We start from the raw sequence: 26221 nt of genomic DNA on the forward strand, positions 1-26221 counted from the left end.
ATTACTTTTTTTTTTTTAACATCGTGAAATTTATAAGAACAAACATTTGACCTGAAGACAGTAATGAATTAGTATTCACAGAAAGCTTCATACCCTAAGGAAAGAAATTAGACGTGTGATTATCTCTAGGTCATTAGAGATACTTATTTGGTTCCCTTCAAGATACGGCCCACATTTCCATGGATTCCTTTCAGCCACTTATGGCACAATGTTGACAATGCGTTGAAAGAACCTGACTATATATTTACTAGAGAGTTGTAACAAATCAGCACTAAGTAGAGCGGAATATCTATATTCATCTGAGTGCAAAATACACACAATAGTGATAAAGTGATAAATGGACCCCAACTGGGGAAAGTGAACAGATACTGATCAGTTGGTACTACTTGTGGCATATGCAAGGGCTTTCTTTACTTATCAACGATGGGGAGCATTTTACAAGCAGAACTGAAGGAACGTGATTAATTAGTAATGTGCGCTAAGTCTGTGTAGAATCTATTCTCAGGTGAGTTCAAAAGAAGCAAATTCTCTAAAAATCCTTTATTTATTGTTTGTCTTTGGATTCACAGTGAGGGACTGTGTGTGCACTTTTGTATGTGTAGACATAGCCATCCTTACCTGCCAACTAATGCTGTTTCAGCCATTAAAACTAGTTTGCCAATTTATAGATATACTTTCATAAAATGGATAATCCACAGACAGATAACTAAGATAATTTAGAGGGACACCATGATATTCACAAAAATTTTTGAAAATAAATATTAACAAAAAGCATACCACTTTGCCCCTAAGGAAAAAAAAATTTTGAACATTTCTTGTATTTCATCAGATTATAGTGAAAATGCATTCCATTAGTACGACCCATCTAGGTAAAAATCTCAACTAATCGCTATGGTTTATATTTTATTTATTCGAGGAGTAAATTATTCAGTATTTATGTGTATGCTCATGGATTCTCCTAAGAATGGAAAATATTCATTTTAAAATATAAAGTTTAGAAGTTTCCATAAGCTGCTATTTTAGGAATCTGAATAATGAATCATGGGCGAGTATAATCAAAGAGAGGTTGTATTTTTGGTGGTCTATAGGTAGGTAGAAGAGTTGAATTGGGTGGAATATTGTTCTATAATGAAGCAAGGGTCTCAGGTTCAAGTCCCACATGGGCCAGCTAGCTTCCCCTTTCTTGCTGGCCATTGACTGCATGCTAAAGACTCGTGGTCACTCGAGGGGTCAGGCTGGGAAGAACCTGCACCTGACTATCTCGCACCACTGGAAAACCACCCAAAAGACCTGTGTGGGAAGACACGGACCTTTTTGTTGTGATACTGGATTTGCATGCTTCCCTAAGAAGAGAAAGCAACAAGGAACCTAAATTTTAAAAGCTGCAGGAAATCTGAAGTACAGGAATACTAGGTAAATTGAAAATCTGAGAAAACTGGCAAATGTTCTGTCAAAATGAGTCACAGCTTGTCAGCAATCCAGGCGCTCCATGGCAGCTTTTCAAATCCTCTGAGCTGGGAAGGAAGGCTGTTTTTGTTCCGCCGTGGAATTTTCCAGAGTGTCCTTTTGGGGGCACTCAGGTACAGCTACAAAACGACCCCTATACAGGCTGGGACCTGTCTTGCTTTCCCCTCCCTAAATTCTGGCTTCTCTGAAGTCGTAGCCACAAGCATCCAGAGGCTTCCCTCCGTGGGTCCTCTCTCTGAATCCCGTGTGGAAGAGAGAAAACCCCATCAGAAATACCATTCGCTGAACTACTCCTCTGTGCCAAGACACCGTGCCAATACTTAGCTTGTGCAGTGCATTCTCTGTCTACTCTGGGGACTAAAAGATGAGGCCACTGAGTCACACAGAAGTTCAGTCCTTTGCTGGCCTTCACACAGGCAGGACACCCCCAATCCCGGATGGAAAATCAGGGCTATGGCTCTGAAGACCACCCTTTCCCAATACCAAGCTGCGCCCACTTTCTCTTTTTTCCTTTTTATTAAACAAAATTTTTTTTCAGCTCATTATTCCTCAGTCATCTTTTAGAAAATAATGAAAATCACTTTATTATAGAATTTCCTCTTTGGATAAAAAAAATCTCAAATAACTTCCTAGAGAAACACACGTTTATCACGAATCCATTTCTCCTTGCTATGCAGAGAATGTCCTATTTTCTATATGTATTAGAATTTAAAAAAAAACCCACAACACTTGTTAAATTCTCAGTAACCTTAATCTTATTTTTCCTCATTTGCAGGTAGTTAGCCCCCAGGGGAGTTGGTGACAGCCTCTGTGGGCGTGCCTGCCACATTGCTGTTTGTAGTCTCTGTTCTGTTGCTAATAATGTTCTCTTTATCCCTGGACATCTGTCATCGACTGATGGAGTAAATTGGCTAGAGAAAGGGCTGGCCCTTGTTCACTGCATAGAAAAAACAATCATTAGGATGGCTGAAATCAGATGTAAGGAGAAAACAGATCAAACACCACCTACAATGTAATTGGAGCAATAGACTGTACCCTGGATTGCAACTTAGGAGGTTTTCTTCTTTTTTTAAAATTTTTAAAATTTATTTTATTTTTTCAAAGTACTCATTATGCCCAATGTGAGGCTCAAACTCATGACCCACAGATCAAGAGTCGAGCGTGCCCCACCGCCTGAGCCAGCCTGGTGCCCTGAAGGTTTTGCTTTTTCAGATGTTCCTGATGACATGATGTCAGAAAGTATTTCAACATCCAGTGATTGTGGAATCTTCCGGAAAGGAGGTCAAAACCAATTGGCTGCTTCGTCCCTTGTCTTTTCTGTGGCCATGGCAGTGCCCCCAGGAGGGCGAGGCTATGAAGGTGGGCTCCCTCGAACTGTTTTCCTCACAGGAGTGACTCCAGAGACTTCTGGAGGTTTTGCAAACAGGACCACTAAGCACATGCTGTTGATAGGGCAGTCAGCATAGGGCAGGGGGCCCGTGGATTTATCCTTTACTACAGTCCCTGAGAAGTGGTTTTGATCAGTACTTCTGATGGCCTCCAAACTCAAGCGCCTCACCTTCAGAGGAAGGGGATTTTTCTCTGACTTCCTCCAGAGGCACCGTGGTGCTCATCATCTCCCCTCCCCCTCCCTGTCTCTTCCTAGGCTTTCATTTCCTCAAACACATTTCCAAATGTTGGGGCTCCTTAGGGTTCACATGGTTCCTTGTGATTGCAAGGTGCAATTGCACCTTGCAATTGCCATAGATTTAAAATACCATCTGCCCAGGGTGCCTCAGTTGGAAGAGCATGTGATTCTTAATCTCAGGGTCATGAGTTCAAGCCCCACATTGGGTGTAGAAATTACTTAAATAAATAAACTTAAAAAAAATAAAATATCACCTGCATGCCAGAGACCCCACATTTATCTCTCCATCTCTGACCCCTGACCTCCATCTCCTCTGAATTCCAAAACACACATCCAAATCCCAACTTGCCTCCTTCTCAATGTTTCAGGCCTATCACATCTGTTCAGAGTTGAGCCCCGGATTCCTCACCTCCATCCTCACCTTCCTACCATCTTACACACCTTGGTAAGATAAAACTGTAGGACTCCTTCATGTCCCTGACCCACAGTTAATCAATCCCTGAGACCTTTCATCCGACCTCTGAATATTCACTTCTTTCTCTTTCCTCTGCCAACTGTCTTGATCCAGACCCTGTCCATATCGGACCAAGACTGACATTCTTGAAATGTAATTTGGTTAATGCCCGCCCCCTCCTTAAACTTTCAAGAATTTTCCATTGAAAATAGAATTAAATACAAATCTTGACCATGGCCTACATGGTGTGGATGGTCTTCATCTTTCATCACTGTCCCTCTTGCTCATTATCTTCCGGCCACATTACTTTTATTTAGTGGCCTGAACAGGACAATCTCTTCACCTCTTGGGTGGGGGGGTCACTGAACATACACTTCCCTCTGTTTTGAATGTTCTTCTATCCCATACTGAGATCCCAGCTCAGTGAACAGTGGTGCCTTTTCAACCTTTACGGTTCATGGTTCCTTAGCTCCTTATCTCAATTAGGTTAAATCTCAATCACTGTTTTCTTTTTAGCATTTACCATGATTTGTTCTTGTGATTTCCTTGTTTACCATTGTATCTAACACTAGCACAGTAATAGTACAAAAAAGGTATTCACAAAATGTTTGTTGAATAAATGAATTTTGTTTCCTTAAAATTGATTGAACCTGGGGTGGGGGAAGCTGGTGTAAGTGCAGGTACTTTGGAAACGCAGTTCTTCTGAAGGCTCTCACAGCCCTAGGGACTGATGCCAGATATCACTCCTGGTGGGTTGTTGTTTTTCTTTTAAGGCTCACCTTGAACTTTGGAGTCGCTTATGACCTACTATGTGATAACATCTTTGCCAAGTAGTTTGGACTTGGGGGCATCAAAGGTGCTTTATGAATGTGAATTATAAACACAAGTCATGGGGCCAAGAAGCTAATGTAAATGGGTTATATGTTAAATTCCAAGGAGTTTTAATTGTATTTTTATTTTAGGAAGGTAAATTATTTATAGTGTGTAATGATTTATTTTTAATCTAGATCTCAAAAATCAAGTGCCTATTAGGGGCTGATGAAAATGGAAAGGAATCACATATGAAGAAATTAGATGACCAATAAGCATCTCCACCATCCAGCAGTGGATTCAGTAATTAAACAGTATCTGTGTTCATCTTACCAGTTCACTTTTAGGTGCACATCACACTTACTTCATTGCCTACCTTGTTGCTGCTAGTTCAATCTAGTGATTGAGTATAAATAATGTAAATAGTATTTAAATCAGAAACATTTTAGTGTAGCACTTACTATTTGCAAGTCACTTTGCAATCCTATTTATTTCCAAAAATTCTAAGAGATGGCTGACCATTTCTCTTCCTTTTCTACAAATGGAAAAGCCACATTAGTGAGGGACTGAAATGATGTGTCCAAGGGCACTTGTAACACATATTAATATAAAATTTCATTTTGTCAAGTGATAAAAGTTGCCTCCAGCATCCATAGAGAGCCTGAATGTTTCATCAGCTCCTGGAGAGGGAGCGGCCGCCCTACTCCAACCCGCAGGAGCAGTGGGGCTGGACCGCTCAGCTTTCTCTCCAGAGCCTCAGCACCATCTGCCCTGAGGCCACCAGTTTCTGTCATGTATCATCAGGATAGAAATGTCCCAGACTGACACATCCAATTTATATCAGTCCCCAAAGCAGTCCCTGGCTCCCCTGTCATTCTCCAGTCTGACCCCACCCCCACACGCGGCTCTGTGCACCCCTTTGCCCTTTTTGTCCTTGAGCTTTCCCGACTCCCGCCCCTGTGACTTCAAACCACTCCCAGGGTCCTTCTCCCGTTCTTCCCTCCCTGAAACTGGCTCCTGCCCTGGGACACCACTTCCTCGGAAGCTCCCTCACATGTTCTCTGCACACTTTGTACTACCAAGCATTGCTCCACAATGCTCCAAGTCGAACAGTTCTCTTCTCTCCTGAAACCAATCCTCCAGCCTTGAATTTCGAACCATCAGGCTCCACTGGGTGCTCTTTCTCCATCTGCAGGCAGCTCCGGAGCCCCACCTCCCTCCCCCCCATCTCCCCCCCCCCCCCGCCCCCGCACTCTCTCCCTGCTCCCTCCTGACCACATTTCTCGAAGCTTCAGTTTGTGACTCAACAGAACTCTCTCCAAATTGGCTCTGGTGGTAATTCTGGAGGGTCTAAATGTCCACATGGGCCACACTTCCGACACCCTGGCTTCCTGAGTCCGTGACCTCAACTTCTGCAGTCAACTTTTCCTCTATCCTAACTCGGCCATCAGCACTCCCAGCCCTCCCCTGGCCCCACCATTGCCAGTCCCTGCATGCCTCCACAATCTCAATGTCAAGGATCCCATTCTTCAGCCAACACCTGCTTTTCCAGCTAAACCTTGCTAGTCCTTAAATTCCCAAAACTCTTTGGACCCACTGGGACCTGGAACCAACCACTGACCAACTACCTTTCCCACCCAGTCTCTTCCCATCCCACCTCTCCGCTCTCCTAGCTGAAAACCAAACTCCGGGTTGAACCCAGCTCTCTGTTTTCTGCATCTGTGCCTATATAGTTGAATGTGACAGAAAGACACCAGGCTCACGGATCTCGCTCCAAACTCATTCCTTTCCCAAGTTTATTACTCCCTACCCTCCTAAGTGACGATTTCACTATCCTTTCATCTCCCTGGAAGGCTCTGCCCCCATGTGTGCTCTCAGCTGCCAGCTGTCCCTCCCATTTCACTGAGAAAAGAGGGACAGCAGTAGCAACCACCCTGCATATTCAGCCATCCCCACTGCCACCAGGCTGAGCCGTCCCTACTCGTGTCTCAGGTGGAGCCTCTACTCAGCGGCTGTGAGCCAGGATGTTGTTCCCGACGGTCTCTCCTCTCCCCTGCATCACCAACCCCCTACTCTTCTACAGAGTCACTCCCATTGGCCCATCAACATGCCTCAGCTTTTCCTGTAAAAAAAGAAAAGGATCTTGATTCCACATTCCCCCACCCCAGCTGCCTCATTCTTGGCTTTCCTTTACAGCTGAATTCCTTAAAAAAGAAGTCACCAGTATTTGCTCTCTCCCATTCCTCTTCCTTTTCTGCACATGAACCCAATTCAGGCAGGCCTTCAGCCCCGCCATCCCCTGGTCAAGGCCACCAAGGACCTCCAAGTTTCGAATTCCAATGTTCATTTCTCACCCGGCGCCTGCTTGGTCTCATGGAGCACGGATGATCAGCCTTCCTTCCTAGAAATGCTTCCTGCCTTTGGCTTCCAGTGCACTCTCCTGGATTTCTTCCTACCTTACTCCAACCACACCTCGTATTTCATAATGCTTTTTGCGTGAAATGAGCATTACAGAGGGTCATATCAGAACTTCTGTACTCGCTTTATTCTCTATCTGGAAAGCTCCTTTTCCAGACGTCACCAGGATGCTTTCCTGCACTCCTTTCAGGTCCTCACTCACAAATCACCTGCTCAGTGAGGTTCTTCCTGACCACCTTATAGAAAATTCACCTCTTCTGCCTGTTACCACTACCCCCTTTTTGGTTTTATTTTTCTCCATGGCCATAATAACCACCTAGCATAATGTATATTGAACATGTCTGTGTGTATATAGCATAACGGTTTTCCACTGATGGGTATTCCTTTTTCACTCCTATATCCCGATAAACGAGAATGGCATATAGCACCTGAGGAGGTGCTCAGTGAGTATCTGCTGAATGAAAGGAAAGAAGGAAGGAAGGAAAAGTGTTTTTTTTTTTTGGGGGGGGGAATAAAGATCAATACTGCTGTGCACCCTGTTCCCATGTTGCACAACTAATCAGAGTAATATTGATTTTGATTATGGCTCGATTAAATTTCTAGGAGAATGCAAAGTGGCCTGACTTGTATGCAAATCTAAGATGATTATAGTTGGCTTCTTTCCCTACTAATCACCAATGACTCTAACACAAATAGGGAAATAATTTGCAAATATTGGTACAAGTTAGAAGAGAAGGCTCCATTATTCTGAGTGGAAATGTCAGGGCAACAATCAGTAATTCTTACTTTAAGAAATCTCTCAGGCTTTCACAGGAAAATGGCTGGGAGATGCATGTGTTTTCCTAAATAGGTATGTTTGAGGGAGTCAGTTATTAACTCTTACCTGCAATGGAGGGTAACTGATTTTGCTTATATTTGAATAAACACTTATGCCTGCTGAATTCTGGAATTGGCAGTATGAAAACACAAAGGAGACATTCTGAAATCTGTTAAATCAAGGAATTGGAAATAATTCTAGTTTTTTATCCTCCCCCAATTAGCTCCTTTCTGTTTTTAATCTAATAATGGACACAGGCGTCCAACTTTGCAACATACACATACCAAAGAAAAACACCCCCACCACAAACTCATCGACAAAACTCATCTCCCTTTGCACGCTCCTGGTCAGATGTGACAAAGATGACCTTTGGGGGTAAAAACCAGTAAGAGAGGGTGAGGTAGGTCACGCCCCAAGTTTGGTGTGAGTATTTCAAGAATAACTTGACATCAAGATTTCACATAATACTATGGAAGCTGTAATTCTATACAAAGATTAAGAAATTTATTTGTACGCAGGCAAAGCTCACACGCATGTGTGTGTGTGTGTGTGTGTAATTCGGCACCCTGAATTATTTACTTAGCACATCCCTTTAAAATCTGACATGTCACCGAGCACCACAGTACTTAAGTAATCTACTTTTAATGGGCCATCCTTTGTATGTATATACGTCACACGTTTGTATCCGTAGAGAAAGCAGTTGCAGTGAGATACGGAGAAGGTGCACACCGTGCAAAGGTCTGGTGAGAGGGGCTGGCGCCCTCACCCGCAGACATCACGTCAGGGCCGTCTGTGGCACCTGGTCTCTTACCCATCATGTGTCCGGACACTAACTTGTTGCCTCTCCTGCCACCACGTTGTCCCTGCTTACCACCAGCATCCTGAGATGAAATGCTCTGGCAGATAGCAGATGTACCAATGAACAACCTCTCAGGTCTGATGGATAGAAGAGGAAAAGAGTGTCCTCACACATATCTGCAGCGTGGCTTTCTTCCCCGTTTTAGGGCACCAAGGGTCAGGAGACACACTCTGCCTCCCTGGAGAGAGCCCAAACTGTCTCATTAGTGTCTATCTTTCGTGACACGCTGTCACTGCCTTTGAGAGGCCCACTCACCTGCTCTTCTCCAAGAATCCTGAAGTGATGGAGCTCTTTAATCAAGGAGTTGGGGCAGCCAGCTGTTGGAGAACAGAATGAATCACAAACGCGTTATTCCCATTTGGTGCGGTAATGGGTTCTTACATGCACGTATGACTAGCAGCGCCCGGTATTGTTGGGGGGGACGTAGACCCCCACCTGCACAACACATTCTAAGCTACTACTCAAAGGCCACACCTTGGAGGGCAGGCACTACGGCTGCCGTCCGGTCCCCCACTGTGACACTGGGAAGGAGCAGGTGAGCGCAGCCAAGCCTTTTCTCCCTCCTGATGGTGACCTGGCCTTTGTGGGGCTTTAGGCCACCATGTTATTTCTCCCCAGCACGTCACTTGTCCCTCACAGAGAGCCAGGATTCTGTGGGGCTGGAGTGGGAGAGGTGGTGAGTATAGGTTCACTGTGCTTATTTACCACATCCTGTTTCCTCGCTCTGGGGGGGAGGGTGCTGCACACAGAGAACTAAGAAGGAAGACGGGGCAGCTGGATATGGCATCTTCACGGGATTTGGTTGTAGTTTAGAACCTTGCCTGGTTCTTCCAGGAGGCTCTGTCAAGGCTAGAAGGATCCTGTCTTTCGGTTTGGAAAGGGGTTCTTATGGAAAGGACCTGGGAAGAGAGCCAGGATAGTCGGGGTGCCCATGACCTTCCACTCTACCCGGCCGGTAAGAGCCTCTTTAGGCTTTCCCATTTTCTTCCTCCAGTTGTAAACAGAAATAAGTAAATAAATTATATGTATGCATGCCGGTACATGCTTAGTCATAATTTAATTATGTTCGATCCCTGTCCTTTTAACTGAAAAATTGTATGTATTAGTTTGTAGTCATTTATAATATTAACTCTGGTAACAAAAATTGATATAAAAGCTCACTTCTTAGATACAATCTATGGATTACATAATCTGTTGAGGCTTCTACTAAGGAATTGGGTTGTATGCAAAATGCACCAAAGCAATCACTTGCTGTCGTTCATGTTACTCAGCCTTGTGATGTAAGAATAAAGTACCGAGGAGAGGACGTCTGTCTGGGGAGGGCAGGCTGAGGAAGGAGGGAGGTGTCATCTTCACGGAGGTGAAGGAGTTATCCTTTGCAAGAGAGATTAGATTTGTGTTTTATTCTAGAAGGTAGGATTAAAACTAAGAGGCAGGGGTGCCTGGGTGGCTCAGTCGGTTAAGCGTCTGCCTTCGGCTCAGGTCATGATCCCAGGGTCCTGGGATGGAGCCCCGCATGGGCTCCCTGCTCGGCGGGGAGCCTGCTTCTCCTTCTTTCTCTGCCTGCCACTCTGCCTACTTGTGTTCTCTCTCTCTGTTAAATGAATAAATAAAATCTTAAAAAAACCCCAAAAAACTAAGAGGCAAAAATGACATCAGTAGACTTCAGTTCAAAAGTAAGAAATTTCTAACTTAAAAATGGAATACATTGCCTGATGAGCTACTAACTGTAGGTTTTCAGACACAGGCTAAATGACTATTTCTGCAGGATACTGTAGAGATGAATTTGACAGGGTCTGTTCCAATTCAGAAATTCTGTGGTCATGTAAAAGGCTGAAACACGGTTTTGCTGTTTGATGTTATTATTGACATTGTCTTTGACACAATAACATTTCAGACCTTGCAAGAGTGGTTTACAAATGCTTACCAAAGTAGTACAAAAGAGTTTTAAAAATATAAACAAAATCTAAACAGGCAATGTCACCATCTGATAGTAGACCAAGAAAATAAATGAAAATCCTTAGATGAATATTTTGGTGGAAAACACAGTATGTTAATTGCCTCCGGCACGTCCAATGCTATAAAGAAGGGAAGCTAGATCCTTGACATTAGAACTGTGTTTGTCCAACTGGATGCCACGGACATGTGGTCTGAAGGTTCTTTTTGAGACGTTCATATCAGAATTGCTATTCTGATAATTATCTAAACAGTTAGGAGAAGTCATGCTGGATCATTCGGTTGGCCACAATTCAACTAAGAACTATGGTGGAAGTTCAGCCTCATCTTGGTGCTAGAATTTTAGATCATCTTGGGAAGAAGAGGTTCTGTGAAACCCATAAGGAAAGAGCCAAGGCAGAATTCCAGGCGTGCATTTCCAATAAGCGGGGGGCCCGCGGACTGGCACCAAGTGTAGGAGGTTCACGTGGGAGAGGCACCATGGGTACAGCGATGTGGGCACGCACAGTTCAGGGGAACCTGGCCAACCAGCCAGGGCCTTGGTTGCATCCCAGGCAACAATTTAGTTTCAGCAAAATGCCAACATCTGCGATATGAAATTCACAGAATTTGACTGGAATGCTTTTGGTTTTGTTCTTTTATTTATATTTAATGTACTGATTTTCATTTGGGCCTTCCAGTTGTATAAGCATAAAATGTTTATGTCTAAATTTATATCTAGATAGATTTAAGAGAGATTATTTTGCGAAATAGTTTTATTCAACCTTATTGATTTTAGAGGATTTTTAAAAAACGTTGTTCTTCACATCCCTCAAATTTGAGAAAAACTGATTTGACTTACTTTAATGCCAGGTAAAATAAGAACCAGAATTTAAAATTAGCCTGTTTTCAGGATTTGTATTCTAACATTCTCCTAAGATGTAACTTCAAGGATTGATGTCAATGAGAGTTCCAATGTAAACATCTTTCACAGAAGACTAGATAATTACCTGGCACACCTGGTAGGTGGAACAAAATATAATAAACAAGGACAGATATGGCATTAGTTAGAAGGGAAGACGTGCGAGGGGGTCAAGATATTTAAGAGACCACAGGAGGGGCACCTGTAACTGTGGTCGCCACAGGAACATCAGTGTGGGAAATGGACAGACGCAAACTTTGTGTGAAGGCGAGTTTCAAAATCACAAAACTAGAAACACAAGACACGCACGGAATTCAGTAGTGTGAGGAGGAGGGGGGGAGGCACCAGGAGGAAGAAAGAGCCTGGCATAGGAGGACTGCATGGACAGTGTTGTTAACGGTGGTGCTGCACTCTTGCTTTCTCCAAATTCCTCACACATAGCCTACACGCGCATGGCAATGGGTCGTCTTCTGGAGCCACGGTTGTCTACTTGGACCAGTCGAATCCTCACGGTGCCCAGCATCCTCTGCCCTCAGGTCCCCGAGGGGAGATCTTTTCTCAAAATGACAGAGAAAAGGCTCCTATTAAAATGTGCCCGTGGTGGCAAGCCTGGGAGGCATACTCCGTTGAGTCTCCCACTCTTGGTTTCGGCTCAGGTCATGATGTCAGTGTTGTGGGATCGAGCCCCGTGACGGGCTCCCTGCTCAGTGTGAAGTCTCTCTCTCCCTCTCCCCCTGCCTCTCCTGCTCGTGTTCTCAGTCTGTCTCAAATAAATAAATAAATATCTAATGTCTCCAGCCATTTGCACTTGCCGCTCCCTCTCTCCGGAGAGCTCTTGGCCCCGACATCTGCACGGAGGGCTCCTCCTTCAAGTCCTTTCTCAAATGTCACCTTCTCAGTGAGAGTGTTTGGGGCGGCCCTGCGTGAAACTGCAGCCTGTTTTCACCCCCGTGCCCTCCTCACACTATATTTTCTCCAGAGTGAAATCATCTTCGAATGTACCCTACACCTCATGTCCTTTATTTTCTGTCACCTGCTGCTGAGATGCAAAGGTGACAAGTGTAGGGATGGGTGGCTGTCTTGTCATCATGGTATCAGCCATGCCCACAGTGGATGAGTCCCCTGCCATGTGCTCATGGTCACCCAGTGGGGCAACAGTGGCACCTGGGAGGGGCTCCTGCTCTACCCTCCCCTTCTCTCCTCCCAGAGGCCTCTTCTCCGACCTCCAGCCACGGAGGTGCTTTGCTTATTGCTTATTGGTGAAGTGGCCTTTTCTGACCTCTCACCTCTCATGCTCCCCAGGACCCTGCACCTGCTTTTCCTTCTCCAGGTCCAGTCTAGCCAGTCACTGCTAGTGCAGCAAGCAGGGCTAGAAGTCTAGCAGAAATCACGCCATCTACCCAACACACTGTCCCTGCTGAGTACGGTGCTGCTTTGGGGCCCTCTCCTGGCCAGGCTCCTGGCTATGGCTGGCCCTTCACTTTTCTTTGGCCAGCACCTCTCTCACCACCCTTGGGGACTCTCCAAACCATCACCGTCCTTCTTAATTAACCTCTAGTGCAATAAGAGCTCACCTGACCCAGGTGTAAAGCTCTTGTGAATGTGGAGGTGAGGGCCCCGGCGCCCCACAAGGAAGGACCGTGGCCGAGCTGTCGCACGACGGTGATAGAGCTGGGCCCTCAGCTGCAGACAGCTGCCTCATCTGAGGTCATGCGTTCCAGGGACCCCAACCTGCTGCCCAGGACAGGGAGGGGGACCGCCTAGCCACCATGGGCTGCATTTGCTCCCAGGCTCTGTCAGGCCTGAATGACAGTGTGACTCCTTACTCTGCCCAATCTGCCCCTCCCCCCTTTCCCAGGTGCCATCCCAATAAACACCAGTAGTTTACCCCCTGCCTCGGACTTGGCTTCCAGAGAATGCAGCTGGTAGCTTTCAAGTGCACCAATCCCGAATTTCACATCCCCTCCCAATCAGACCCCCCGTATCTATCCCTCTCTACTCCTCCAGACTAGAAGGGGAAAGGGCACCTCTTTCTCAAAACAGGGCTCACTCTTCATGCATCACACCCTGTCCCCACTCAGCCCCTAGTAGGCCCAACTTACCACCCACTCACTCTCTTCATGATCTGCCGCTCTGCGGCATGTTCACTTCAAACCAAGGAAAGATTCAAGTTTTCCCTTTAAATATTCAGCAAAAATCCGGCCTTGAGCATAGAGTTAGTACCTTCTCTTCCTTTCTCCTTTCCTCTAATTGTCTCTGAGGAAAAGCTTTCAGCCATCACCACCACTTGAAAATAGCAACTGGAGATAGGGATTCCAGAAGGGAAATACCAAAATTGGGGGTTTCATGCCTTATAAAAAAGTTCCTGCAGTCATGGCCTGGATGGAAGCTCTAGTTCCATGTTAACTAGCTGGCTCTGTGCTCCTGGATAAATCGGTTACTCCCACCGCCAAGTCCTTTTACCAAGAATAATCCCCATCTCTATCTCCAGCAGCAGTTTTGAATGTATGTGAAAGGAACACAGGATGACCAAAAGATTAGGAAGTGAATGTATTGCTAATGATTTTCACGGCGTTTCCACGTCCATTGATGGCTGCTCATACTTCTTGTAAAAATTTCCTGTATTTAAAAGGGAAGTGGCTACTTGAAACGATTGCTATGTGATCTACTGTCTAAAGAAATAATGGTCAAGCCTTCTTTTTTTGGCTCTGATGTGTGAACGGATTGGGAGTTATGACCCCCATCCTCACAGCAGGAAAATCTGGGCAAACTGAAAACCAGCAACTTTTCTTAGACCCATCAGGGAACTGATGTCACCCTGAAATCTTGAGAGGCAGCCAAATCCAGCCAGTGAGAGCTAGACCTGCCAATGTGGAGCGCAAGCCACTGGAACCGCAAACCGGTGGGCACCTTCCGATGGCCATTTCAATGAACTACAGATTACAAGGCAGAGATTGTCGGAGGGGTCAAAAAACAGACAGAAAGAGACATGAAGGTTAGATACTGAGCCATTTCCCTTATCAGAAGAAATTCCGGAATATGTTGGCTTTAGCAGGTGACTGACCAAGTAAAAATCCCAAGAGTCTCAGATGGTGGGTTTCGCAGTTGATGGGGTGGGGACCCTATCACTTTCTCTAGTCTTGGCAGATCAGAAGGTAAAAACCATGACTTGTTTTGGGAGGGCAAATGGGAAGCTCTAGCTTGCTTGGAAAACATATTAGATAATGGTTTAGGGGGAGAAACACCGAATAGAAGAAGATGCACAATGCCAGGCATTTGAATCAGTCTTTGTCGTCTTTCCTTGAGAAAGAATTGCTGAGGAAACCAACTAAGTGGCAGTGTTGCATCCAGAACGATTTTGGATGTCACATAGAAGAAGAAGTGTCATATTGCATGTGAAGACTGCCAATCTAGCTGGGTTGAAAGAACAGACTAAATGGTCACACTCCTGTGAATGAAGAACGTGTCTAAAATCAAGAATGCGTGAGGTGTGGGCATGCATATCGGGATGTGGGGTCCTTCCTGAACTGTCTGGAGAAGAGCGACTGGTGTCCAGACAAGAGGTATCTCCCTGGTTGTCCCTGTCCTGTGATCCCCCTCTGCCACCTCCCCCACAGGCAGAGTCTACAGTCTCTTTACCCCACGTGCAGGGGTGGGGGGGTGGCACTCTCAGTCCCAGCCTGTCCCCCTCCTCCCACTCCCATGTCTCCGGCCCAGGAGGAAATGAGAAGTAATGACAAAGGAAGAACAGGAGAAGGAAATGAAGTGACTGTTCATCTCCACCACTACCAGCTGTGCATTCTTGAGCCAAAGACACTGCATCAGCTCTAAAGCCTTCACTTCCTACTTGTAAAAACGGGAGCAGGAATATTTAACTAAGGGTTTGCTGTCAACAATGTGTGTGGGTATCTACGTGTTTGTATATAAATCACCTAGTAGAGTTCCTTGTACGCGGTGGGCTTTTAGGGAATGGTAGATGCTATTTTGAGAGTCTCTGGAGAGGAGAGGCACTTAATGTGTCACACTGTGCTTGAGATGGTTGTTCTGCTGTCCTCCCAGAAAATCCTTGTTGCATGAACCCTCGGTATTTAGAGGCCAATTTCGCTAAAGCAGCCCAGGATCCAATGACATATTTGGGATTATTAGGACAATATGCTGAAAAACAATAGATTATCAAGTATATATATGTGTGTGTTTATAAAGTACATGTATATATACACACATATATATGTTCACATGATCATTCATGCTTAGAAAAGCATGGTTAGTATACATTTAAGGCTTTAAGTGTGTTGCCTTTTATTAATTCATTTATTCATTTACTCACTCCAATAACCTCAAGTGATTAATAAGCAATTTGATATTTTTATTTGATATCATAAAACCTTATGACATGTTTTTACCTTTGAACTTGGTGGAAAGTATTTTTTATCTCACTGGTCATTTTGAATTGCATCCTTTACATATCTATATTTACAAAGTGAATGAATAGAGGCAATCAGGAAAAATAACTGAAGCCCCCGATCTCCAGGCACATCCAATTATCTAAATATGCAAAAGGGAAACTGACTCAAATTTTTGACAAAAGGGACAGTTAGCAACCGTTTAATGTACCTTCTGCTTAGCCTTCTGAGTCAGCCGTAACACACAGTAAGGGCATCACTTGCGTATATAATCAACAGATGGATGATTACGGCAAACAAGCTGTGGTTTAAAAACAAATATTCCACAAAGATGTCAAAGAAGAGAACTGACGACTCATAATTCTGTTGAACCAGAGCTGATCTTTTTTTTGTCGTTGTTGTTGCAGGAGGTGGAGGGAGCTCTTTTTTTTTTACTGGTGGCTGCTTTGTAATATTAAAGGCTACTTGCCTTTTGTCACCCACGTTGTGAGTGAAGCAAATGACAGAGCTAACTGACAATTCTACCCTGAAATTCTACCTCTAAATCCCAGACTCCATGCATTGCAAACTACTTTCTGCCCTGTCATGATGATTTAACAAAAATGACTATTAGATTTTGCATATAAAGATGCTGTAAGTTCAGAATTTCATATGCCGCATTATTTTAATCCTCAAACTTATAATAAGTTCAAGTCTGTTTAACTTGAACACACTTCTTGTGTTTGGGGGAGAAAATATGCTACCATAAAGACACCAAAAATCTACGCACAACAGCAAAACAAAAGCAACACAAAATTTTAGAAGTTAAAAGTGTGCATCGTGGAGTGACTGGAAAAATTAACAAAAAGGGAGTAGGACCATGGGCTTTCTTTGGTGGGAGAGCCAGTCTTTATATCCATACTGCATATCATTGTATTTTCCAAAAAAGATAATGTGAATGTGTTGCCACACAAAGCTTCTATCAATGGCAACTAATTAAATTGAATTAAAAAGCATCTTTAGGGGAGCCTGGGTGGCTTAGTCGGTTAAACATCTGATTCTTGATTTTAGCTCAGGTCATGATCTCAGGGTTGTGAGATCAAGCCCTGTGTTAAGAATCTCTCTCTCTCCCTCTCTCTCTCTCTGCCCCTTCTGCCCTCCCTCTCTTAAAAAAACAAAACCCAAAAAACCAAGAACATTTTTCAGGCTCAGATGTGTGGTGCCTATCACAATTTCTGTTGCGTTTAATTATCTGTTAATATCTGCTTTTCCCACCCCGAACACAGACTCCATGAGAACAGGCACTTACTCACAGCTTCATCTAGGACCTGGGAACTGTGTCCAGCACGAGGGTAATACTCAATAAATATGCGCTGAATGATTACATAAGTTAAGGGGGAAAAGCCGTTGCCTTCTGGTTCTCACACACAAGAGCACTGGAAAACAGATGACTTTGCAAGCCTGTGCAGCGTTAATTTAAGGACCTATGAGAGAAAGTCTATTTGCCCTTGGGCCAGTTTTGTAAAATCTCAGAAATGAATTATTTCATATTTTAAATGCAAGGTTTAATTTTTGAACACAAAATATTAACATGTCACTACTCGAGCAAGAAAGGGTTCTTTAAATGCTCTACTTCCTACTGGTCTTGTCAAAACAAAGCTGATTTTCAGCGACAGTAGAGTTCTAAGTGGAAGACAAAGGCCAGGTCGGCTGAGTGGGTTCAGTTTGGGGCCACCTTGACGGGCAACCACTCAGACCACTGTGGAAATGTCAAAATATCTTCCCTCAGACAGCCACACAACTTCCAAATGCTATCTGATGATTTTGCTTATATCAATGACCATCCGATCTAACTCCTATATTTTATGGACTGGCATTTAATTTCTTCAATGATCAAAGATAGATTGATGTAATTCATAGTCATGTATTCAAGAATGAAATGTCTTCATTTTAAAACAATTCTTAGCTGTTACTATCCCTAGATGAACCCCTCTGTCAGTCCAGAATTCTCTCCACAGTGTTACCTACAGCAGCATTTCAGACCCTGTCTCAAGACTTCGTTTGGTGACATGGGCCAGAGGACCAGAGGATCAGCCAAAGAATTCCATTCTAATAATGAGGCATTCTTGTGGTCAAAAGGATCTTTCTAGATACTAGTTGTAGCTTTGGAGTGATAGAGGTCATATCCAATCCTTTTAAGCCTTTATTAGCCTTCTCTCTCCTGGGGCAAATACCCATCTGCCTGCAATAATCTGTAATATATATTTGAAAATTTACAGGAAGCATCCAGATGTTTATTTTCCTTCCCTCTATTCTTAGATTCGAGCTTGTAGTTGGCAATATTCCTGTTCAAATGTGGTACCAGTGAAGTCTCCTGTTTATTCATTGTTGTCACACTCACCCATATATTTGGCATCAGACCCCCGACCAGATACTGGGGAGCCTGAGGTTGAGCTTTCGTGGTGCTTGGTTCCAAGAAGGCTTTGACAGACGTACTCTGTTTGCAAGGTCAGGCTTCTTTTTTTTTTTTTTTTAAAGATTTTATTTATTTATTTGACACAGAGAGAATGAGAGAGAGAGAGAGCGCATGAGAGGGGGGAGGGTCAGAGGGAGAAGCAGGCTCCCTGCCCAGCAGAGAGCCCGATGCGGGACTCGATCCAGGGACTCCAGGATCATGACCTGAGCCGAAGGCAGTCGCCTAACCAACTGAGCCATCCAGGCGCCCAAGGTCAGGCTTCTTAGAGGAGAGTTCTCACCACTCCTTCATTTTACATTTGACATCACATTGGTAGATTTCCTTCCACCCTACTGATAAAGTGTTCTGTGATGCCCACTCTGAACTTGGGACCCAAGAACTTGTCCTAGAATTGTCCCTTAACTGTTGGCCCAGGGAAAGTGTAAAAACATGTCACTTGTTTGAATATTTAAAAGTCACAGATCAAACTAAAAAACTGTTAGAAAATATGTTTCACCCTTTTGACAAATAACACCTATATGAAGATCTGGAAGGTGGGGATTTGGAACTCTCAGACACCCCTGGTAGGTCTGTTCCTCTCATCCCAGATTCCTGCCTCCTCAGAGAGCCTCTCACACATCTGGCAGGTGTGGCCCAGGCTGCATGCCCAGCCCCCACCACGAGTCACCCTGTGGCCGATGTCTTCAGGAAGACAGAGCCAGTTAAGACCTCAGGGCTGTTTGTGCAGGAAATTCTGAAGCCCCACGTATCCAGGAACCCAGGAAGGGCTTGGATCCTGTGGGCTCTTGTGGGTTGAGGTGTGAGTGGAGGACAAGGAGGGGCCTAGGGTGGGGCCCCTCTTGCTGACAGAAGTACTTCCTGCCAATGGCCCATCCCCATCCTCCTTCTCTTTCACCACCTTGTAGTGTCTGACCTTGGGTCAACACGCATTCCTTAAAACTATTCTTGCTGGACTTGTAGATTCCCTTACCATTCTTCTCCCCATTCTTTCGCTTCTCTGTGTTCTTTGTTGCCCCTTTCCTCCTCTCCCTTCATCCAGACACGAGGTTGGTCTCTAGCCCATGGTAGTAGCCCTGTTTCTCTCTCTCCTCCAAGGTACCTGACTCTTCAACAGTGTGCCTTCTGTCTGTCTCCAGCTGCCAGCTCGCTTGCTCCCAGGGTCAAGGGACCCCATCCAAGTGAAGAAGATCCATGGTGAGTGCCCCACGCCCCCTCCATGACTGCTTCCATGGTCAGTCGTGGTGAATCCCTGTTGGCTCTTAATGATCACATAGACCTCATAAGTGCTCACTTATTTGTTTTCAGTTGATGGCCGAAACTGATATCAAACTCATTGCTTTGCAGTTTCCTCATCTTGAAAAGTTAAAAAAAGTCCACCTCCTGAACTCTGAACTCTGTTCTTTCTTCATGGTTGCTCACAGACCCCTGGCAGTGCCTCTGAGGTTGTATATGGGTATGTTTGCAAATCTAACGGCACTTAAAATACTTGCATGTTCCTCGTTCTCTTCTCACTTTTCTTATGGAGAGGTTCCTTCTGAAATTGTCTGTTTTGTCCTTTCCAACATGGGAAAGAAACATTCTCTTTGCTCAAGGAAACAGGAAAGACCGGGATTAGAAAGCTTTTTTAACATTGTGCTGTCTTCCTCAATGACGGCCTTTCCCTGTTGTCTTGCGTCCTTGACCCAACTTTAAAAGCCTGTTTTGTTAGTCAACAAAACCAAAAGACAACTGACAGAATGGGAGAAGATATTTGCAAATGACCTATCAGATAAAGGGCTAGTATCCAAAATCTATAAAGAACTTATCAAACTTAACACCCAAAGAACAAATCATCCAATCAAGAAATGGGCAGAAGACACGAACAGACATTTTTCCAAAGAAGTCATCCAAATGGCCAAAAGACACATGAAAAAGTGCTCAACATCGCTTGGCATCAGGGAAATCCAAATCAAAACCTCAATGAGATACCACTTCACACCAGTCAGAATGGCTAAGATTAAGAAGTCAGGAAACGACAGATGTTGGTGAGGATGCGGAGAAAGGGGAACCCTCCTACACTGTTGGTGGGAATGCAAGCTGGTGCAGCCACTCTGGAAAACAGTATGGAGGTTCCTCAAAAAGTTGAAAATAGAGCAACCATATGATCCAGCAATTGCACTACTGGGTATTTACCCCAAAGATACAAATGTAGGGATCGGAAGAGGTGCATGCACCCCGATGTTTATAGCAGCAATGTCCACAACAGCCAAACTGTGGAAAGAGCCAAGATGTCCATTGACAGATGAATGGATAAAGAAGATGTGGTATATATATACAATGGAATATTATGCAGCCATCAAAAGGAATGAGATCTTGCCATTTGCAACAACGTGAATGGAATTGGAGGGTGTTATGCTGAGCGAAATAAGTCAATCAGAGAAAGACATGTATCATATGACCTCACTGATATGAGGAATTCTTAATCTCAGGAAACAAACTGAGGGTTGCTTGAGTGGTGGGGGGTGGGAGGGATGGGGTGGCTGGGTGATAGACATTGGGGACAGTGTGTGCTATGGTGAGTGCTGTGAATTGTGCAAGACTATTGAATCTCAGATCTGTACCTCTGAAACAAATAATGCAATATATGTTAAGAAAAAAAAAAGAGGAAGATAGCAGGAGGGGAATAATGAAGGGGGGGAATTCGGAGGGGGAGACGAACCATGAGAGACGATGGACTCTGAAAAACAAACTGAGGGTTCTAGAGGGGAGGGGGTGGGAGGATGGGTTAGCCTGGTGATGGGTATTGAGGAGGGCACGTTCTGCATGGAGCACTGGGTGTTATGCACAAACAATGAATCATGGAACACTTCATCTAAAACTAATGATGTAATGTATGGTGATTAACATAACAATAAAAAATTAAAAAAAGCGCGCCTGTTTTGTTGTCTTTGATCATTGAATTTAGAATGTTATCTCATTCTGGGCTTATCCGGATGATATGCGTACAGGTTTGTGCTTTTTCTCTTATTTTCTCTATTAAACCCTCACTCATCTCTCCCACCTGCTTTCTAAAAATCTGAGCTCATTGTAAATTAAAAAAAAAGTTTGGTATTGCCTGTTTGGTATTAAAAATGAATAAGGACATTTATTTTTACAAAAGCATATGAAGACAGAATTGAATCCTATTTTTTTAAAGGATAACTTTTAAACTGCGGTTTTTACTTTGATTAATATCTATAATCAACATTTACTTTCATTCGGTTCCATATAATAAGACTATTTTACAATCTAATTCGGAATCTCCTCAGGAAAATGCATTATAAAGTTGTGGATCATTTCCACAAAGTCACTGATAACTATTAAAAAAAACTCAAACAAACAAACAAAAAACCTTTGGGGGATTAATTGAAGTACAACTTTTTTGGAAAGCTTGTGCTGAATTTCCTCAATAACCATGCTGTGAAGTTGAGGAAACTCATTTGGAAAATATATCCCCTTGAAAAGCATTAAAAGCCACATGAGTCTTCAATCACTGTTTTTCCTTTTAATTTCCTTGCAAATCATCACCGGGCAGTTGTGATATCCTTTGGGTTCAGTGGAAAACCGTGAGTAGCCGGGCTTGGGATAAAAACTGAAATGGATTTCACCTCTCTGATGTGCCATGGGCACTGGCCACAGGACACGCAAATAATCTGCAATTTGCAGATTGGTGCTGTTTGGTGTGAAACGCTTTCAGGATTAATTTCTCTCTTGGCTGTAGCTTAGAATCCCTAATGTAGGCTTGACAGTTACAGTTACTTTCTATTTTCCCTGTAAGTACAACTTTGGAAAGGAAACTGGCTCACAATGAAATGGCATCAAAAGTAAATCATGATTCAATGTGATCAAAGATAGCGCAGCGCAACACTGAACAACTACCTTCAATCACAAGCCAAAACAGGGCGGGGCACATCTGCAGGCTTGACCCATGAGCAGGTTTGAGGAGTTCTTCCCACTCTGGTGAAGCCCCGCTGATCCGGGTCTCCACGTTCTCTGCCGAAGTAGTCATTTCTGAATTAGTCCGAGAGCCAAGTGTTAATCGTATCCATGGAAAACTCACTAAGATACCTTGACTGAGCAGCTGCATTCAAAATTAGCAGTAGGACTTTATACCATCAAATTTCAAGACATTATTACTTTGATGAATAAAACCAGGCTCATCTTGATAATTTCTCTCTGCTGATAGGTTATTTATGTCTATGAAGGTTCTTCTCTGCATTCCTTTTCAATAGTCAACACTTGATGAGTCCAAGACACCCTAAACCAGTCACAGAGAATCTGGAAGGTATTCACCTTTCACCTGGCAATTTCACTTATAGGTATGTTTCAGAGAGACACTTACAGTCACAACAGAGATATTTGCAAGAATAGTTAGGGCAACATTTCTGTGATAACAGCAACAATAAAAGAAAACATCCGAAATGACCATTACAAGGAGAGACGAAGCCGTCCAACAAATACCCACCGTGGACCCCTTTGTTGCCAGGCCCAGTGGGGCACTCAGGCCACGTTAGTGGAAGAAGGAAAAGACAAAAATTCCTCCTCGGAGCTTGCATTCTAAGAGGGATAGACAATTAAAATAAACTATTAAAGAGGAAAATGACTAAATACCTCTGGCAGGTGATGAGCACTATGTCAAAAAGAAAAAAAAAAAAGACTGTCAGGGAGATAAGAACAGGTGGGATCGTTTTAAATAAGGTGCTCAGAATATCTCCTGATGAGAAAATGACATTTAAGCAGAGACTTTTAGAAAGTGAGTTAATAAGAATTAGTTGGGTGAAATGTATCAGACAAATCTCAAAAACGTTTAGTCAAGAAAAAAGCTTTGTTGGTTCACACATAGTATGATGTCATTTACGGGAAGTTCGGAAAAATCTCCTGAACAATATGGATTCATACAAATACACTAATCGTATAAAATAACACACATTATAAACACCAAATTTAGGAAAAGGAGGAGATAAAATAGGATCATAGAAAAGGGGAGGGGGGATGCTTCCAACCTGTCTTTAACATTTGCAAAAAGAGGTTTCAAACCTAAGCAAACTTCGCTAAGAGAGTCTCTCTTAAAATAGGGCCATATGCACGTCCTAATCAGGAGGACACGATGAACTTCTGGAACTTTCTAGCCAGCTGCGGCCTTCAGCCTGGATCATGGGCACTCTCTCCTTTGCAAGGAGCCAACCCAGTTTTACAAGCTTCAACCACTCATTTGCATGCGAACCGATCCCAGTTAACCTAGTTTCAATCCGGTTGGCACAGAGGACCCAAATAAGAACCACAGTCAGGACCTTTCACCTTTATAATGTGCCCCCTCTTTGTCTTCCTCAGAACACAATTTAGGTTTCTGCCTGAATCTTGTGTCTCCTGAACTGCAATTCTAATTGCCCAAATAAAAGTCTGTTTGCTTTAATTTTCAGGGAATTCTTTGAGTTGACGCATTTATTATAATTGGTACAAATAAAAGTTAACATTTCTGTAACACTATGGATGAAGCACTCTTCTTCGAGCTTTGTGTAAAATAACTCATTTGGTCTTTCAACAACTCTATGAGAGAGGTATTATTAGTGCCAATTTATAGACGATGAAACAGAGACATAAAAGTATTAAATAACCGGGCAGAGTTACCTGAAGCTGTGAGAACAGACTCCGACAGAGCTGGGGAGCGGGTCCCTGAGTGTTCATTATGTCCCTATGTCTCACTGCATGTTTGTAACTTTTCATAATAAAAAAACACACACACACAAGAAAACTTGCAGTACAAAGAGAACATTGAAAAAAGTTGAATAAAAATTCAAAAACCTATAGACCTGATTTTATATCTATCATGAAGAGACATGAACACTTACGAAGTTTAAAGAAGGAACACCTTCTAATATAAACACTGTATTAGTAAGCATGGCTTATCTGAGCAGATTTTGTAGCTTTCAGAGTAAGCTGAAAGAAGCCATAAGTATTATTTATTCAGTTCTCACTTAGAGATGAGGCAGTTACTACCCACAAAGCACACGAAGCCTCTTCTTTGGAGCTACAAATAGGGTATATTATGCTCAGATGTTTGTGATTTCTTAACTTAAATGCACATTGGTATTTTCTGGTTCATTGTAGCTGCTGTATTCATCCAAATGTCCCTTCTGAATCAATTCCCAGGGGCAGGAGGTGATCTGCCCTCCAAAGAGGAGCTGCCGAAGAACAGGACTCATTGATAATGAGAGGCAGCCAGATATTTCTCAGGTGTTTTCATTTCACTACTACTAATAAATATGATTATTATTACTGGCGGGAGGTGAGTTCTAACCAAACATTTGCTCATTCTGTGTTGAGTCACTTCTCTCTGTGTGTCTACTGTGCATGAGGCCAGGTGCTACAGAGAGAGCAAAAGTGAATCAGGAAGGGGCTCTGCCTTCACGGAGCATGCAGAAGTAATAACATGCACATCAACAAACCACATAAATAGAGTAACAGCCGAGTGTGCCAAGAGCAATCAAGAAGGAGGTGTTTAAAAAGAAGAAAAAAGAAAGAAAAGAAAAAGAGGAGGAGAAAAAGGATCAGAGGCCTGAAGACTGGAGGCACCAGGCGTGTCTGGGGAACCAAGTGGCTGTCTGCATCCAGATGAGAACTGCAAGCACCTGCATCCACACAGCTCGACTATTGCGGCTGAGAACTGAGACCTAAATGTTCCAGAAAAATCCTGCCTCAGAAGATAAGCTTGTAATGCAGAAAATAACTTCACTGTTTGTTTCAAGGCATTCCTGCAAATAATTTACCACAGTTGGCTCATCTGAGCAGTTATCTCCTTTAACAGGACAATAGACTGCTTACCTGGGCAAAGGTTCATATATCAGGCAACAGTTTTCTTATCAAGCCCCCCTTCGAAAATCTTGACTCATTGTGTCTACCAATCTCCACTTTTTATATCATAAATCTTGCCCCATTCCAGTCAGCTCCCTACCTGAGAGATCTGCCTTCACCACTTTTTTTTTTTTAAAGATTTTATTTATTTGACACAGAGAGAGAGACAGCAAGAGAGGGAACATAAGCAGGGGGAGTGGGAGAGGGAGAAGCAGGCTTCCTGCGGAGCAGGGAGCCCGATGCGGGGCTCGATCCCAGGACCCTGGGACCATGACCTGAGCCGAAGGCAGACGCTTAACGACTGAGCCACCCAGGCGCCCCGACCACCTAAGCCCAGATCCCCAATCCCTATAAATCCTGGCGTCCCCTTCCTGTAAAAGCCCCACGACTGTTAACATGGTGAGGTCTCCCTCTCTGCAGTAGGTCTAAAAAATGCTGCTTTACTCCCTCAATAGACTTTCTGGAGGTCATTTGGGAGAAAGGACACAGAATATATGAAAGGCAAGAGAGAAAATGCAGTAACAGAAATTAAAAACACTTAAAATTTTTCTTATTTGTGAGTTATGTCAAAACAGTTTTAAGAAATTAGAAAATTGTTTTCAGTGTATATATTCTTGGTACTTTGCCCATACCTCTGTGTTTCATAAAACTCTTCCTTTGTTATTAACCTATATTTTAAATGCCTTTTGCCTTTAAATTTCTACGGGTGGTGTTTTGGTAATCTGGTCTCCTTCTGATTCCAGATTTAATTTTGATGGTCAACTCAACACACACGAGTGACCACTGGGAGCGTGAGGCTCTGAGTGGAAAGTGCTCCCAACCCACCATCTCCTTGTCCTGCCACTCTCAAAAGTTCATTTTTGGTTGAAACGAGAGAATGGAAAGGGAGAAGCAATGGAGACCCCATTTTGTGGCCCCTTGACCATGTTTTTCCATAGCCTGTGGTGGTTTGTTTACCCAAACGAGCATGTCAATGTCTGGTTAGCAGTATGGAGGAAAGAATCTGTGGGGTTAAATCCCTGAGTGGATCCAATCAAACAGGAGACTGAGATTATGTACATAATATCAGAAAAAGCTTCATTCAGTAGGTTACCAATTGGGTGACCAATTACCATAGGTAAGTCAATGAGGTTTCTTTAGGGTAAAAGAATTCTGAGTACCAAACAATTTATGGACATACAAGT

At 43.6% G+C, this 26221-nt stretch overlaps 1 protein-coding gene across 3 annotated transcripts in view; it reads right to left on the minus strand.

Moving 5' to 3' along the window:
* LOC118001946 (E3 ubiquitin-protein ligase parkin-like) overlaps positions 1 to 26221 on the minus strand; it is a 1266913-nt gene that overhangs the window by 191841 nt on the left and 1048851 nt on the right. For all 3 annotated transcript variants that reach the window (XM_034992136.1, XM_034992135.1, XM_034992134.1), the window contains exon 8: positions 8708 to 8769. In XM_034992136.1, the coding sequence (XP_034848027.1) occupies positions 8708 to 8769 (62 nt within the window). The remainder of the gene's footprint in view (positions 1 to 8707; positions 8770 to 26221) is intronic.

Source organism: Mirounga leonina, unplaced genomic scaffold, assembly GCF_011800145.1.
Source record: "Mirounga leonina isolate KUSES-001 unplaced genomic scaffold, KU_Mleo_1.0 Mir_55, whole genome shotgun sequence".
In the NCBI taxonomy this organism is placed as follows: domain Eukaryota; kingdom Metazoa; phylum Chordata; class Mammalia; order Carnivora; family Phocidae; genus Mirounga; species Mirounga leonina.